Raw genomic sequence first — 18,475 nt, 5'->3', positions numbered from 1 at the left:
TTTGTGAATTATTATAAGATTTGAAATTGTCTTAAGATTACATGTAGTAGTTAATAGCAAATACACTTTATGTTCATAGTATACAAAACTTGAAAATCATTGAATTTAACAGAAAGCAAAGGGCCGTTAGTTTTTTTGTTTGAATTGTTTTACATTGTTATTTTGGGCCTTTTATAGCTGACTATGCTGTATGGCCTTTGCTCATTGTTGAAGGCCGTACAATGACCTATAGTTGTTAACTTCTGTGTCGTTTTGGTCTCCTGCAGAGAGTTGTTTCATTGGCAATCATACCACAACTTTTTTAAATTTGGTTGAAAGTTTGTTTAACTGATCAACTATTTAACCTTCATGGGTTGTTTTGAAACTTGCACAGAAGCTGATCTTTGACACTAAATATAAGAAATAGCATCTGAAGAAAAAGATTGGATTCTGTATTTGCTGATAAATAAGTCCCTTTTTCGGTCAACATTGACAGTAGCAATCCCAGGCAAGACACAGCTGGGATCTGGCCTGGAGTCCACAGAATCCCTAATGAAATTTTTTTAACATAAGATATTCTTATTGTCAGAAAAAATCATTATTATAAGAGGGTGGTAAAGGGGGGCTGCTTGCACGAAAAAAACGTGAAATGAAATATAATTTCACGTTGAACGTTGAATGTGAAATAATTTCTGTAATGAACGTTGCACGAAAAATAAATACTTTTATGTGAACCTTTTGTGACTGAGTCACTGTCTTCTTGTATATATTAACTCTTAGTTTTACTTGATATTCCCGATTCAGTATACACATTTATGATGTAGTTGGTTTACGGCTTTTAACAAAGTATCTCTTGACGATCCCTGCCAAGTGTTTGAATTTTATTTGAAAAAAAAAACGAGCACACAAAACAAGTTTTTAAAAATCATGATGCACGTAAATCTAAATAAGCAGAACAAATTGAAATAGGCATCCGTCTTGCACGATTGAACGTCAAATAAAAAAGTAAAAACACATTGAACGTCAAATAAAAAACGGCAATCACGTTGCACGAAAATAAGCCTTTACCACCCTCTTATAATATACCACACAAGAACTGAGTGGTCAGGATAAAAAACTTTCATTCACCTTTCAAGACAAATCAAATGAACTTTTTAACACCTCAGAATAATAATAATGATAACCTCACAAAAATATAATTTACTTTTACAAGATTTGCTTCCCCTTAAATATATGCTATTTTTTAATTTTCAAAATAAGTAAGATTGAGATAATATTGTTTTTTGTGAATTATTATAAGATTTGAAATTGTCTTAAGATTACATGTAGTAGTTAATAGCAAATACACTTTATGTTCATAGTATACAAAACTTGAAAATCATTGAATTTAACAGAAAGCAAAGGGCCGTTAGTTTTTTTGTTTGAATTGTTTTACATTGTTATTTTGGGCCTTTTATAGCTGACTATGCTGTATGGCCTTTGCTCATTGTTGAAGGCCGTACAATGACCTATAGTTGTTAACTTCTGTGTCGTTTTGGTCTCCTGCAGAGAGTTGTTTCATTGGCAATCATACCACAACTTTTTTAAATTTGGTTGAAAGTTTGTTTAACTGATCAACTATTTAACCTTCATGGGTTGTTTTGAAACTTGCACAGAAGCTGATCTTTGACACTAAATATAAGAAATAGCATCTGAAGAAAAAGATTGGATTCTGTATTTGCTGATAAATAAGTCCCTTTTTCGGTCAACATTGACAGTAGCAATCCCAGGCAAGACACAGCTGGGATCTGGCCTGGAGTCCACAGAATCCCTAATGAAATTTTTTTAACATAAGATATTCTTATTGTCAGAAAAAATCATTATTATAAGAGGGTGGTAAAGGGGGGCTGCTTGCACGAAAAAAACGTGAAATGAAATATAATTTCACGTTGAACGTTGAACGTGAAATAATTTCTGTAATGAACGTTGCACGAAAAATAAATACTTTTATGTGAACCTTTTGTGACTGAGTCACTGTCTTCTTGTATATATTAACTCTTAGTTTTACTTGATATTCCCGATTCAGTATACACATTTATGATGTAGTTGGTTTACGGCTTTTAACAAAGTATCTCTTGAAGATACCTGCCAAGTGTTTGAATTTTATTTGAAAAAAAAAACGAGCACACAAAACAAGTTTTTAAAAATCATGATGCACGTAAATCTAAATAAGCAGAACAAATTGAAATAGGCATCCGTCTTGCACGATTGAACGTCAAATAAAAAAGTAAAAACACATTGAACGTCAAATAAAAAACGGCAATCACGTTGCACGAAAATAAGTGTTATATTCTGCATGGGGCATGTATGTACGTCTGCATTCATTCAAGACTTATATTAAACTACACTTTATTACAAGCTACACATCATGATATTATATTACAACAGTAAACATTACTATACAGATAACACGTGTAAAGCAGTTAAGAGTCTGTGTGTGGTCAGAGTACCGTGAGAACTGTTGGATTATATATTAATCATGTTTATAGACATGATGATAGATATGACATCTCCCTTCTTTACTTAAATGAAATGAAATGAAATGGCATCATGTAAAACTTTGCCTTACTAAACAAATAAATTGTATTAATGAAATGTTGAAATGATGTGTATGTAATTAATGAAAATATTGTCTCTAAAGCTAAATTGTCCTAATCTAAATATTAATCTAACTCCTACACACTAGTTCATGTTTTCAATTAGTCTCTCTGGTTTTCTCACCATTCGTCCACTACGCGTACGGTTATAATCAGTGACTTCGTTTTGTACAGTATTAGGTTGCACTATTGGCTCAGTGTCTAAATCGTCATTTTCAATTACAACATTGTTTTTGTTTTCCATCAAATGTTTTCTATTTCTTCTGTACAGTTTGTCATTTTCTGTTTTAACAATATACGAACGCGAATTGTCTGTTTTTTGAACAACGACTGCTGGTTCCCAACGCTTTTCTCTTTGAACATATACATTGTCATTAACGTTCAATTTTGATAATTCTTTTGTTTTCTTATCATAATACAGTTTCTGTTTCTCTTGTTTTTTAACAAATGTTTTCTTTGCATTTTCCGGAACTTCGGTTCTCAATAACTTCTTCGTTATAGGTAATTTCGTTTTACAACGGCGACCCATCAATAGTTGAGATGGCGACGGCATGTCACAGTCTAACGGAGTATTTCTGAAATTCAAAATACTCATATACGGATCTTTTCCTTCATAATCAGCTTTCTTTAGTAGCTGTTTAACGGTTTGCACTGTCCTTTCCGCTAATCCATTGCTTTGTTGGTATCTCGGACTCGACGTTATATGTTTAAATTCCCACGATTTCGCGAATTCTTGGAATTTTGAACTTGTATAATATCTTGCATTGTCAGATACAAGTACTTCTGGAATGCCATGTCGTGCAAATATGGACTTCATGTTCATCATGACTGTATCACTGGTCAAATTGTTCAGGATACTAACTTCAAAAAACTTTGAATAATAGTCCACAATTAATAAATACTGTCTGTTTTTAAAATCAAACACGTCTGTGGCTACTTTCTCCCACGGTCGCGATGGTAATTCGGCTTTAATCATTGGTTCTTTTGCATTTGAGTTCTGAAATCGCTTGCATATCTCACACCTTTGGACAATGTCTTCTATTTGTTTTGACATTGCGGGCCAGAACAAAACATCCCTTGCTCTGTTTTTACATCTTTCTATGCCTTGGTGCCCCTCGTGAATTCTCTGCAGCATTTCTTTTCTTAAAGCAAACGGCACTACGATTTTTTCTCCTTTGAACACTAATCCTTGTGCTTCATGAATTTCTTCTCTGTAGTCCCAATATGGTTTAATTTTGTCGTTTATTTCGGACTTGCTCTCGGGCCATCCGTCCTTTACAGTTTTCTTTAGCTCTGTTAATGCATCGTCACAGTCTGTTTCTCTTCGGAATTCATCCATTTTCGACTCTGATACGGACACATGTTTTACCAATAAATGTACTTGTGCATCTATGTCCTTGTCACATGAGTTGTCGAACTCATGAAGGTAAGCTCTTGACAAAGTGTCTGATATGTACATCAATTTTCCTGGTTTGTACACTACATTAATGTCATACTTCTGTAGTCGTAACATAAGTTTTTGTATTCTGGGAGGCGCGTTTACTAGTGGCTTTTTGAATATTGCTTCTAGAGGTTTATGGTCTGTTTCTACCTCAATTGTCCTTCCGTATACATACTGATGAAATCTTTCACACCCGAATACGATGGCGTATAGCTCTTTTTCTATTTGTGCCCAATTTTTCTGCGATGTAGTCAATGCCCTCGATGCATATTCGATTGGCAACTCTTTCTGTAATAGTACAGCACCTAGTCCATTTTGTGATGCATCTACGGATAACTTCACTGGCTTTGTACTGTTGAAATATCTAAGCACTGGAGAGTTTGTGATCAATGTTTTCAGATCTTTGAATGTTTTATCACGATTATCGTCCCATTGAAACGGTACATCCTTTTTCAGTAAATCCCTCAATACTGCTGTGTTTGATGAGAAATTTGGTACGAATTTTGCTATATACGTCACCATTCCAAGAAATCGTTCAAGTTCTTTTTTGGTGGTCGGTGATTTCATTTCGGTTATCGCTTTCACTTTGTTGTCGTCGATTTTCAATCCTTCTCGTGTATACCTGTGACCGAAATATGTCACTTCAGAAATTCCCATTTCACATTTATCACGCCTTAACTTCAAATTTGCGGTACGGATTCGTTCTAGAACCTCTTTTAATCTCTTGTCGTGCTCTTCTTTTGTACATCCCCACACTAATATATCATCAATAAATGATTCGACACCATTTAATCCATGAAGAATTTTGCATACGGCTTTGTGAAACACTTCGCTAGCAGATTTGATTCCAAACGGTAATCTTAAGAACTTAAATCTTCCGAATGGTGTATTGAATGCACATAAATTAGAACTTTCCTCGTCTAATTTGATGTTCCAAAATCCACTTGAAGCATCAAGCTTACTAAAATATTTTGCTCCTGCTAACTTAGCGGTTATTTCTTCCTGTCTCGGCAATATGAAATGTTCTCTCTTTATTGCTCGATTAAGATCTTTAGGATCCAAACATATCCTTAATTTACCATCTGCCTTTTCTACAATTACTATTGAACTAACCCATTCAGTAGGTTGTTCCACTTTTTCCACAATGCCTAATTTTTCCATTCTCTCTATTTCTGATTTTAATCTATCTTGCAGAGCAATCGGTACTCTACGTGGTGGGTGAATAACCGGATTGATTGATTTATCTAATTCAATATGATGATATCCTTCTAATTCCCCTATTCCATCGAATAAATCACTATTTTCTTTCAAAATAGATTCAGCACTTTTCTCAACTGACATAACTCTATTAATTAGATTTAATTTTTCACAAGCACTTAATCCTAAGATACATTGAGCATTGGAATTAACAACTGCAAATTCCATTCTTTCAATTTTATCTTTGTGAGATACATTTATGTAACATTTCCCTAGCACATCCATTTTTTCACCTGAATATGTGACTAATCTTGTTTTGCTTGGAATAATTTTGGTATCTCCTTTCACCAATTTCAATACTTTGTACGGAATTACATTTGCTTGCGCACCCGTATCCAATTTGAACTTCTGATTTTTTCCATTCAGATTCAAATTAACCATCCAAGAATTTTCACTTTTCTTCTGATTTTCGATACATCCAATGTATAATTCATCTTCGCTGTCGCTTTCTTCTTCAATAGCATTTATTCTTCTGTTTTTGCACATTTTCTTAAAATGATTCGGCTTTTTACACTGGTTACACGTTTTTCCGTAAGCTGGACAACTTCTAGGTAGATGTTGCATTCCGCATTTCTTGCAATCGTATTTCTGGCCTTTTGGGTTGTCTTTTCTATAATCTCTGTATTGTTGTTTCACTTTTGGTTTGTGTCCTGATTTGTAGTCTTTCCTCATTGCGTGAACTGTTTTTTCATCTTCTGTTATAGATTTTAATTGTTGTTTTGAAACTTCCGATGCGCGGCATATATCTATTGACTTTGCGAGTGTCAAGTCTGGAATTCTTAGTAATCTTTCGCGAACATTGTCACTTAGTATACCACATACTATCCTGTCTCTTACAAAACTGTCGCATAACTGTCCAAATTCACATGTTTTGGCTCTGTTTTTTAGCTCTGTGGCATAGTGGTCTATATTTTCTCCTTCACTTTGCGAACACGTGTGGAATTTGTATCGTTCGTAAGTCTGGTTCTTTATCGGATTGCAAAATTGCTCAAATTTTAATAGCAATGGTGCAATTTTGTCCTTTTCATCTTCCACGAAATTAAATGTGTTGAATACTTCCACGGCATCTTCTCCAATACAATGAAGTAACAGCGAGCATTGCAACTTTTCTGCCTTTTCATTGAACTCAGTAGCGTCCAAGTAAAACTGGAATTTTTGTTTCCATTTTCTCCAATTCTCGGAAACATTTCCCTCTATACTTAAGGCTATGGGTGGTTTCAGTTGATCCATCTTGGTAGTTAATCAATTCGTTTTTTCATCTGACACCATGTTATATTCTGCATGGGGCATGTATGTACGTCTGCATTCATTCAAGACTTATATTAAACTACACTTTATTACAAGCTACACATCATGATATTATATTACAACAGTAAACATTACTATACAGATAACACGTGTAAAGCAGTTAAGAGTCTGTGTGTGGTCAGAGTACCGTGAGAACTGTTGGATTATATATTAATCATGTTTATAGACATGATGATAGATATGACATAAGCCTTTACCACCCTCTTATAATATACCACACAAGAACTGAGTGGTCAGGATAAAAAACTTTCATTCACCTTTCAAGACAAATCAAATGAACTTTTTAACACCTCAGAATAATAATAATGATAACCTCACAAAAATATAATTTACTTTTACAAGATTTGCTTCCCCTTAAATATATGCTATTTTTTAATTTTCAAAATAAGTAAGATTGAGATAATATTGTTTTTTGTGAATTATTATAAGATTTGAAATTGTCTTAAGATAAATAGAATTAAAGTAAACATACCATTTTAATAAAAGATTAGGGGGTATAGTTTGCCAGTTTAAATTTTATTGAATATAAGTATTCAATAAAATTATAACAATCTTGAAATAAAATTATAACAATCTTGAAATTTTTATTTAAATGAAATAACTCCCTGATTTCTAGTACTCACCGGTGTATGGTGGTGCGATAATAACAGAGAACTAGTTTTGCTGGTTGCAGCAACGGTTCGCTACTGGTTGAAACTAAATAAATTTAGGAAACTCAGTTCTGGTATTATTGCACCACATTATTTGGTATAACTAGAGTTCTCTAGTTTTAAAAATGTAATCAAATAAAAAATCCTCTTATAATTTCATGAAACTTTGTCATAAGCTTTTTATACGACCGCAAAATTTGAAATTTTTTTTGTCGTATATTGCTATCACGTTGTCGTCGTCATCGTCGTCCGAATACTTTTAGTTTTCGCACTCTAACTTTAGTAAAAGTGAATAGAAATCTATGAAATTTTAACACAAGGTTTATGACCACAAAAGGAAGGTTGGTATTGATTTTGGGAGTTTAAGTCCCAACATTTTAGGAATTAGGGGCCAAAAAGGGCCCAAATAAGGATTTTCTTGGTTTTCGCATTTTAACTTTTAGTTTAAGTTAATAGAAATCTATGAAATTTTGACACAAGGTTTATGACCATAAGAGAAAGGTTGGGATTGATTTTGGGAGTTTTGGTTTCAACAGTTAAGGAATTAGGGGCCAAAAAAGGGCCCAAATAAGCATTATTCTTGGTTTTCGCACAATAACTTTAGTTTAAGTAAATAGAAATCAATGAAATTTAAACACAATTTTCATGACCACAAAATGAAGGTTGGTATTGATTTTGGGAGTTAAGGTCCCAACAGTTTAGGAATTAGGGGCCAAAAAGGGACCCAAATAAGCATTTTTCTTGGTTTTCGCACCATAACGTTAGTATAAGTAAATAGAAATCTATGAAATTTAAACACAAGGTTTATGACCATAAAAGGAAGGTTGGTATTGATTTTGGGAGTTTTGGTCCCAACAGAATAAGGGGCCCAAAGGGTCCAAAATTAAACTTTGTTTGATTTCATCAAAATTGAATAATTGGGGTTCTTTGATATGCCGAATCTAACTGTGTATGTAGATTCTTCATTTTTGGTCCCGTTTTCAAATTGGTCTACATTAAAGTCCAAAGGGTCCAAAATTAAACTTAGTTTGATTTTAAAAAAAATTGAAATCTTGGGGTTCTTTGATATGCTGAATCCAAACATGTACTTAGATTTTTGATTATGGGCCCAGTTTTTAAGTTGGTCCAAATCAGGATCTAAAATTATTATATTAAGTATTGTGCAATAGCAAGTCTTTTCAATTGTACAGTATTGCGCAATGGCAAGAAATATCTAATTGCACAATATTGTGAAATAGCTAAAAAAAAATTAATTAGAGTTATCTTTCTTTGTCCAGAATAGTAAGCAGGAAATATCTAATTGCACAATATTGTGCAATAGCAAGATTTTTTTTTAATTGGAGTTATCTTTCTTTGTCCAGAATCAACTTAAATCTTTGTTATATACAATATACAATGTATATTCACTTTTTACTACCAACTGATAAATTAAAATAATCTTTACCATTCAGTGATAACAAGCACTTTTTTTACATCTTAATATTTTATGATGTATTTAAATGAGTAGTTATTGTTGCAAACTCCATTAGGAATTTTAATTGAGATTATTTTTGGAATAAGGGAAAGGGGGATGTGATTAAAAAAAATTGGGTTCAATTTTTCTCATTTGAAATTTTCATAAATAAAAAGAAAATTTCTTCAAAATTTTTTTGAGAGGATTAATATTCAACAGCATAGAGAATTGCTCTAAAAGAAAACAAAAATTTTTAAGTTCATTAGAACACATTCATTCTGTGTCAGAAACCTATGCTGTGTCAACTATTTAATCACAATCCAAATTTAGAGCTGAATCCAGCTTGAATGTTGTATCCATACTTGCCCCAACTGTTCAGGGTTCAACCTCTGCGGTCGTATAAAGCTACGCCCTGCGGAGCATCTGGTTTATGATTAATAGTAGGTCGAAGCAATCCTTCGAATCATGAAAATGTATTTTTTTTTTCCATTTTCAATATTTTTTGATGGATGGACTTAATTTAAAAACATTTTTTTTTAAACCATTTACAGACAGATTAGGATTAAATTTTGTTTCTTGATAAATTTGTTAAACTTTGTGGGTTGTTATGAAACTTGGACAGAAGCTGATCATTGAGACAAAACAAAAGCATCTGAATAAAAAATTTTAAATTCTGTTCTTTACAGATAAAATGACACATTTTTTAAGTCAATATTCTTGACACTGACAGCAGCAATCACAGGCAAGACACAGGGGTCCACAGGACCCCTAGTGAATTAATTTTTAACATAAAATATTCTTATCGATGGAAATATATGTTCCACACGAGAACAGAGTTGTAGGGAAACATTATATACATCAACAGTTAAAGACATCAGTGGCGAATCCAGAAATTTTCTAAGGTTGGGGCCAACTGACTGCCCAGTCACACTTTAGTGATTCCCTATATAATCAAACAAATTGGTTCACAGAGAAAGGGGGGCCCTGGGTCTCCCCGCTAAATCCACCTCTGGACATTTGGCGACATGATCTTTTTAATACTTCAGATATTAATATGACATGCTTCTTTGGCTTTGTGAAAATAGCCAAGTTCTTAATCCAATAAAATTTGTTTGCACATGCATAAATTGACTACTGCAGAATAAAGAATTTTATCAAATTGTCATGCATTTTATATTTTTCATTAATTTAAAACACTTTCAAACTCTTAAATAATGCACATGGTTCGTTATGACTTTAATGTGTTGCATTTGGAAATTGACATATTTGACCTAGATACGACAACCGTTCATGCTAGCTGTTCAAACTCCTCCCTCTGAAAAATCACATTGCCAGGCATTTGCAGGTTCTCCAAAAAAAAAGGGGAGGTTCATGGAAGAGCCTAAACATACAGGCTACATTTATAACAATCAGACATAGAAATTACCCTAATTGTCATAATTGAAATCAATATAATTGATGCAAGCTACTAGTTTATTGTATCAGTATCGCTCTGGAAAAAATAATCACGAATATAATGCCTACCCATGTTAAAACTACAATAAAGTATAGCTTGCATCAATTCTTTCTTAAATAATAATGATGATAGTTATTTTGTTTTACTAGATTGCTTCCCCTTAGATATTTTTATTTTTTTTAATGGATTAGATTAAGATAATATTGGCTTTTGTGGATTATTATAAGATATGATATTGTCTTAAAATAAATAAAACGAAATTAACTAACAATTTTAATAAAAAGGTGAGGTATATAGTTTGAAAGTTAAAATTCATTTAATACATGGTATAACCATCTTAAAAAATTCATTTAAAGAAAATCTACTCTTTGTTGGGTTTTCTCACTAGTGTTAGGTGGTGCGATAATATTAGAGAACAACAAAGTGCTGGCACGATACAGCCAACATTCGCTACAGTACCAAAGCTGACTTAACAGTTTACTGTGCTGGAATTATTGCACCACATTATTTGGTATAACTAGAGTTCTCTAGTTTTAAAACTAAAGCATCTATAAATTGACTAGCCCAAGTGTGGATGTTAACAAAAATATATGTTTTTGAATATAACAGGCTAGAGTACTTGATCACTTGTGAAAATGGTTGGCTTGCTAGTTAATAAATGCTCTTTTTGTCGAGCCTGGAAAATTTATGTTGCAAAAGTAAGACAAAGCAACCCTAGATTGGGTCTTTGGCAACATCATTGGCATCAACATATAACATTCAGTCTGTGGTTAAAGTTTATTTTAGACATCCATTACTTTGTCAAACCATCATGAAATTTTATGAAATTTGTTGTATTGACCAAAAGACAGTACAGGGCTCACACTTCCAGGGGACTTGGGCGAAGAAGTCGCTTTCCCCATAGTCACTTCACTTTCCCCAACCCCCAAAAGCAAAAACAAGTAGCCCTGTTCTTGACGATACTCACTTTCAGTCGCTTCCATCATCAGACATTTTCAATTTTTACCAAGTTGATGAAACATCAATCTTTTATTGATAATTAAAGAAATTTAGACAGAAACAGATCAATTACTTGGTCAAAATTTCATGGAATTTTATAACACTAACAAGATTTTTTTATCTGAAGCAAACTTTTGAAAGTATATTTTCATCATTTTTTTTTTTTTCTGAATAATGGACTGATTTTTTTATAAAACGATCAAAACATTTATAGACAGTTTTGGATTAAATAAATTTACATGATAAGCTTTTTAACCTTCATGAATTGTTATTAAACTTGGACAGAAGCTGATCTTCAAGACAAAGAAATAGCATCTGAACTCTGAAGAGAAAGTTTAAATTCTGTATTATTCTGATTTATAACTCACTTTTTCAGTCAACATGATTCTTTTACACTAACAAGAACAATCACAGCCAAGACACAAGTCATAACATAAGAAAAGCTAAGCCAGTTTTCGAGGAAATAATTAATATTCTTATACTACACATGAACAGAGTTGTTCGGATACGTTATAACAAGTCTACATTATTTAGGGGACAGCTGAAGGACTCCTCCGGGTGCCGGAATTTCACGCTGCATTGAAAACCTATTGGTGACCTTCTGCTGTTGTCTGTTTAAAAGTTGGGTTGTTGTCTCTTTGATTCCCAATTTCCATTCTCAATTTTATTATTAGCCTTTCAAGACATTAAGTCACATGACCTTTTAAGGTTTATGACCCCATCTAAGCAATTTTTGTACGAATCTTTCAAACTTCAATTGTATTTAAAACTACAGATATAATGAATAATAGATATCCCATTTATTACATATACCAAGGGGAAACTTGATGGAAAGCATAATTATTTACTGTTTCATTTCATTTACTTGAAAAAGTATGTACTTTGTGGCAATTCAAATAAACTAAAAATTTTAAAGAAAATCCACAGCATTTAATACAGAGACTTTCGTTGTAAAATTTAAAACATAGATTACTCACTTGCTTTTCTATGATGTGCTAGTGTTCATTTATACAGAATGTTCTAACCAAACTGTAAATTTCAAAATACCTTGTGCTTAGTTACTAAAGTTGAGCGCACCCTAAAAGGTGTACCTGATTTGGTCCATATTTTTATTTGTTTTAACCAATAACTACATTAATAAACTTGTTTATAAGAAATAAATGTGTGCACTGCATGCAATGATCCTATATATATATCAATCATCAAATTACCAAATATGAGAGTACATAATCCTTAACACTTCAGAATAATAATGATGATAAAAACACATTTTAGTAATTAAGTTTTACTAGACTTGCTTCCCCTTAGATTGGACCAATTATCATTTTGTAAAACAGATAAGATTTAACCAATATTTCTTAATATGCATTTGTTTTGGAAATAAATCATCTCAAGATAAATAGAAGAATAAAAAAAAATTATTGTATTTCTATCCTTTTATCATTAGTTTGAAAGTTTAGATTTATTCCATACTAAGTTAATCATCTTAAAAATTTCATTAAAAAATCCACTCTTCAAATGAAAGGTTCATGAGTGTATGGTGGTGCAGTAATATCAGATACCATAGTATTGCTACTGCAGTCTCTGCTGGTATTAATGCACCACATTATTTGGTACAACTAGATTCCTCTAGTTATATGAAAATTATTGCAACAACAAATTCACCAGCATGAGGAACCAACACCCCATGCTTTTATTGGATTTTTTTTTATTGATTATGAATAGGAAACAACTGAAGCATGACGGGAGGGGCCTCCATTCATAAGCAGTCAGTGGGCCCCTACTTCTGCAAAAGTTCTGGATCTGCTACTATTTACATGACCTTTTTAACACTTCTGAACAATAATGATGTGTTGAAGGCCATACATTGACCTATAATGGTTTACTTTTTATATGACTGCAAAATTTTATTTGGATGGAGAGTAGTCTCATTGGCACTCACACCACATCTTCCTACATCTAATTAAAGAAACATTGAAGTTAGTTTTACAAGATTTGCTTCCCCTTAGATGTATGCTATTTTTATTTTGTAAAACAAATTAGATTTAATCAATTTTTATCTATATGCCTTTTTTTAGGACAGTAATTATATCAAAATTGATAAAACAAATATTTAATATATAATTGTATTGCTATGCTTTGGTCATTAGTTTGAAAGTTTAGATTTATTTGATACTTGGTCAACCATCTTGGAAATTTCATACAAAAAATCCTCTCAACTGATAATTAATCTGTTACATTTTAGTGGTGCATTAATATGAGAGAACAAATGAACTGCTTTTGCCGTCTTTGTTCTACTGGTATTAATGCACCACATTATTTGGAACAACTAGAGTTCTCTAGTTTATAAATAAATGCAATAAAATTATGATCAGCACAAGTGGCAATTATGTATATAATTATAGTTTATAGCTGTTATGACCCCCTGGTGCCCCTTTCAGATTTAACATCTGCATGGTCATTCCAACCTCACTTTGGTTCTGTGTACATGTGCAGAGCATAGTTATCGTTTGAAAATTTATATCTAGAATTTCATCAAAATTTTTGATTTTTTTTAAATTCACCAAAAGTTGTTTCCATTTTTATAATTAAATTCATGGTAGTTCAAATCTAATTAAAACAGTGTTATATTTTTTAACAGATTGGTAAACTAGAAGCTATATCCTCACCAGGAACAGACGCTGACACTAGGGAAAGTCTGATTAAAAACCATTTTACACATCGTATAAATGAACTGACATTGCAGCTACAGGAAGCAGATAGCAAATCTGTTAGCTTTCACTCTGAGGTAAGTTATAAGTGAAGAAAAGAAGATGTGGTATGATTGCAAATGATGCAACTGTCCACTAGAGACCAAAATGACACAGAATATACCGGTAAGAACTGTTTTACTAATTTGTAAAAAAAATCTGTTAATAAGATTAAGAATAACAAAAGACTGTGAAGCATTACACCTTATCGCTAATTCTGGCTGACCCAGCCACTTGAACTTTTGACGCATACAACAATCACTTTTCCATTGTGGTGTCAGATATTTAGTTTTATTATGTCAAAATTTAACGGGAACCTGTGGGATATCCAGTAATGGCGGACAAATAACAATAAGGTGTGTGCATTTTAAATCTTCAATTCCATAGACTATTAAGATGAAATCTAGGGTTGTTATGATTAAAGTATGAATAACAAAGACTGGTATGATAAGAATACTGTGGATTCATTATTATTTGTTGGATACCAATTTTCGTGGATTTCTTAGGTACTGGTGAACCATAAAATAAAAATATTCAATGAATAACAAATTTTCTATAGGCCTCTATGCAGACTTTGATAAAATCATGAAATTATATTTAAATGAACTTGTAAGCATTCCTTAAAATTGTATAGGAAGGGACAACGATCAGGTAAGCGTAAAAAAATTGAACAGTTTTATGCAAAATAGTAAATCATGGGAAATTTTGTCACTTTCGTCATCACATGAATCTGCGTTTTTATAGGTTGACTTAATATTTTACAAACTGATTTTTGACTTTACGATTTAATTTTCTTTTTTTGCAGGTAAGAGCCTTACACAAACAGTTACAGATATCAGATAAAACCAAGTATAGAGCTGAGGATGAACTTAAAGATACAGCACAAAGTCTGGCTCAACTCAAAGTAAGTTAGTTAAAAAATAGAACCTCAAATATTTCATGTTTTAGCTCACCTGGTCAAAGGCCATGCAAGCTAAACCCATTAGTATGTGTCCATCATCCATTGTTTGTTTGTTTCTATGCCCCATTTATAGGCATTATGTTTTCTGGTCTGATCGTCAGTTTGTCCATCCTTTCATTTGTTTGTCCATTCATCTGTCTGTCCTGCTTCAGGTTAAAGTTTTTGATTGAGGTTGTTTTTGATGAAGTTGAAGTCTAATCAACATGAAACTCAGTACACATGTTCCCTATGAGATTATCTTTCTAATTTCAATTCAAATTAAAGATTTATCCCATTTTCACAGTCCACTGAACATAGAAAATGATCATGTGGTTGGGGCATCTCTGTACTTTGGATGCATTCTTTTTTATCTCTTATTTGATTTTAATTGTCAGAGTTTATATGTACCCCTACAATCACCACCTGACTATGGATGTAAATATCCCCATATTAATGTAATGTTATTATTATTCTACAGGATGAATATCAAACGACTACTAAGAGTTATGAAGGACAGTTAAGTATGATGAGTGAACATTTAGCAGGACTGAACGAAAAACTAACACAACAAAAAGATGAAATTGATGAACTAAGAGCACAAGCTTCTTCCAAGGTGTGTATATATATATATATTTTTTCTTCATATTGGTAGCTATATCATTTTATTCTCATTCATTTTTCAAAGTTACTATGCTCATTGTTGAAGGCTAAGCAGTGCCCTATCAGTGTTTTCATCTATTCCACTGGCAATGATACCACATCTCCTTATAAACATATTTAGTCTACCAGTAGGTGGTTTAAAAAGTAGTCCATTCTGATATAGTCATGGGTTACTCCACTTGTAAGCTCAATTTAATAGTACAAAGACTACAAAGTTTACATTAAATTGTTTGTATGGTGTCAGAATGAACATTTGATAGGCTTTATGAGATGGAATTCTAGACAACAATGGTTACAAATATTTCACTAAATTATCTGTATTATGCCCTGCTCCAAATGACATTGACTGCTTATTTACATCTGTTTGTGTTTCCATCAGTACATCCAGTACACAAATTATGGTCACTTGTTTCTCAAGAATCACATGTTCATCCCTAATAAACATCCTGTTAAGCAAAAACTTATATATTCTTACACAGAATGGCCATGTACCTGAATAAAATTTGCAACACATTTTTATGAGAATCTACAAATCAAGGCTTCTTGATATTTTAAACCAAGCTCAATGTGCTCATGCTGTACTGTGTGACTGTGTGACTGTGTGACTGTGTGAGGCATTTTTACATCACAACTCAACAACCTTCTGTCAAATTATTGAGGGTACCTTTCGTGAGCCATAGCTTATAGTTAAACTTGTTGTTTTTTTTGTATTTCAGAGTGGTAAAAAGTTCAGAAGATAACAGTAACAAAGACATTAGTGTTTAAAGTTGAATTTTGATTTGATACTGGTGATAAAAAACAGAAACTCCATTGTTCTGCCTCAATTGTTGTGTCTACTGTGATGGACTGCTCACTATTTACTGAAAGTACAGCAATTATGGAAGTTTAAAGTTATGATATGCTGAGCAATTTATGGCATACAAGAAGCAATATTTTATGTTTAATAAACAAAAACTGTTGAAAAACAATTAATTTGTAACTAGTAAACAGCTATACATTTACAACTTTGATGCAATGACACTTCAACTTTTGGCAAATTGTTAGCTTGGAATTTTTCTTCCAAAAAGAATACTGTGGATTCATGTATTTTTCTGTGGTATTAATTATCATTGATTAAGGAAAAATGGTAGCTTCCTTAATAAAAAAAATTGTGGTATCAATAAATTCTCCACAGAAATCTGCAGGGAAATTTCCATTATACATGTACTATCTAAATTCAAAATACAAATTTTTATTTTCATGCAACAACTAGCTTGTTTAAAAATATTTTCCCAAAAAGTGGAATTTACTATAGTCTTTGCTCTGTAGAAGTAATAGAGGAAATCGTCAACTTTGGTATACATAAATATATTTTACGATGTGATATTTCTGTGTTTATATTGTATAGAGGAGTGTGCACCAGGGAGAATTGTAACAAAAACTTTCTGTAAATATCATATAAATTATATATACATAATCTCCACAAACTTTATATATACATCTTGCCTAACTGCACAACTTGATATTATAAAAGGACTATTAGTCTCTTTACACATTAAATGATTTGAAAATGAAATTCATAAATTTATAATATTCCATAAAAGACTTAGTTCCAAATTTATAATAGCATTATGAATCTAGTTGATTGTGGAAAAAAATCATTACTGTAAATTCAGAAATTATTTATTGCGATTTTGTCATTTTAGACTTAGGATATTAAGAAAATTCCTGTTTAAATTCATATAAAATATTTCAAAATGCGAGTTTAAATTATTGCGTTTACAACTCCGTCGCATTTTTTGCAATAATAAAAACCTTGCAATAATTTTTGAAATTACAGTAATTGATTTTCATGATTACAATTTTAGATTGCTTTTTAAGTCTTTTTCTTAATTCATGGCTTTTCTCAGAGTTCCTTGTCAAATGCACAATCTCTTCTGTATTCTTGTGACCCTCAAGAAATTTTAATTCAATTTGATTCATTTAATGTTGATCAAATAAAAATGTCCTTTACAGAATCCTAATCATTTATCTGGATGATATTTTGTCTAGAATACCAGAAATATATTGTAAGAACTACATTTTTTTTTAATTTTCTGTGACAAAAAGATATATTATATTTTTAACATTAATATTTGCTTTTCATCATCATTAAATTAATATAACTATCCCTTGATGATTAAGTTCCATTCTGTATGTAGGTATTAGGTTTTTAACATAATGCAGACCATCATGCAAAGCTTTATTGCTTAGATATATTGATTATTTACCAAAAAATAAGGGGAGACAATTCCCAGATTGCAACATAAGTTAGTTGTCCTCCATTAAAATGGGTGCCAACTAAAGAGATTTATGATAACATATCAAGTAAATGGCATTAGAATTTGATGCATACAATAATTGTTCATTTTAACATTTTGTGCAATATGATAATAAGAAAAGTGAATAAAATGATACAATGTACAATCATTGTCATTCTATTTATAAAATTTGTTTTTGTTTTTTTGTTTTATGTTCGCTGACAGGCACTCTTTGAAGTACTGAAATCTAGAGTAGAACCAGTGAGTTGCCTTTAAATATCAGTAAAAACTTTATGTTGCTTGAAAAGCATTGAATTGGTTTCTTTCTAACCTTTTTGAATAATGGTACTTTTAAAAATTAAACAAGATAGAATTACTATGTACATGTAAATGATACACATTTAATGGCATTATTTGGTGCTTTTAACACTTTCTTTGTTTTAATTGATTTGATGTTTAGTGTTTAAGGTAAACCAAAACAAATTCTTTTGATTTTTTCTGCAATAAAGTGAGATCAGATTTTGTTAGGGGAATTTTTGTTTGTCTTACAACAAGGCAGAACCTCAGAACTAATCAAAATGTGTATTTGAAGTCTTTTAAGGTTGTACCTCACACTACAAGGAGATAACCCTGTAAAATCAGCTAAATGTTTTGGTTACGTTGTGTT

At 31.9% G+C, this 18,475-nt stretch overlaps 1 protein-coding gene across 1 annotated transcript in view; it reads left to right on the top strand.

The window, feature by feature from the left end:
- The window catches only part of LOC134710117 (protein phosphatase 1 regulatory subunit 21-like), a 59,680-nt gene extending 42,661 nt beyond the window's left edge, over positions 1 to 17,019 (top strand). Inside the window, exons 18-21 of the mRNA XM_063570325.1 lie at positions 13,821 to 13,967; positions 14,735 to 14,833; positions 15,348 to 15,482; positions 16,246 to 17,019. Coding sequence (XP_063426395.1) covers positions 13,821 to 13,967; positions 14,735 to 14,833; positions 15,348 to 15,482; positions 16,246 to 16,269 — 405 coding nt within the window. The 3' untranslated portion in view covers positions 16,270 to 17,019. The remainder of the gene's footprint in view (positions 1 to 13,820; positions 13,968 to 14,734; positions 14,834 to 15,347; positions 15,483 to 16,245) is intronic.
- Positions 17,020 to 18,475: the final 1,456 nt, after the last annotated feature.

This window comes from Mytilus trossulus, chromosome 3 (genome assembly GCF_036588685.1).
Source record: "Mytilus trossulus isolate FHL-02 chromosome 3, PNRI_Mtr1.1.1.hap1, whole genome shotgun sequence".
Classification (NCBI taxonomy): Eukaryota; Metazoa; Mollusca; class Bivalvia; order Mytilida; family Mytilidae; genus Mytilus; species Mytilus trossulus.
This window is presented reverse-complemented; position numbering and strand designations above follow the sequence as displayed.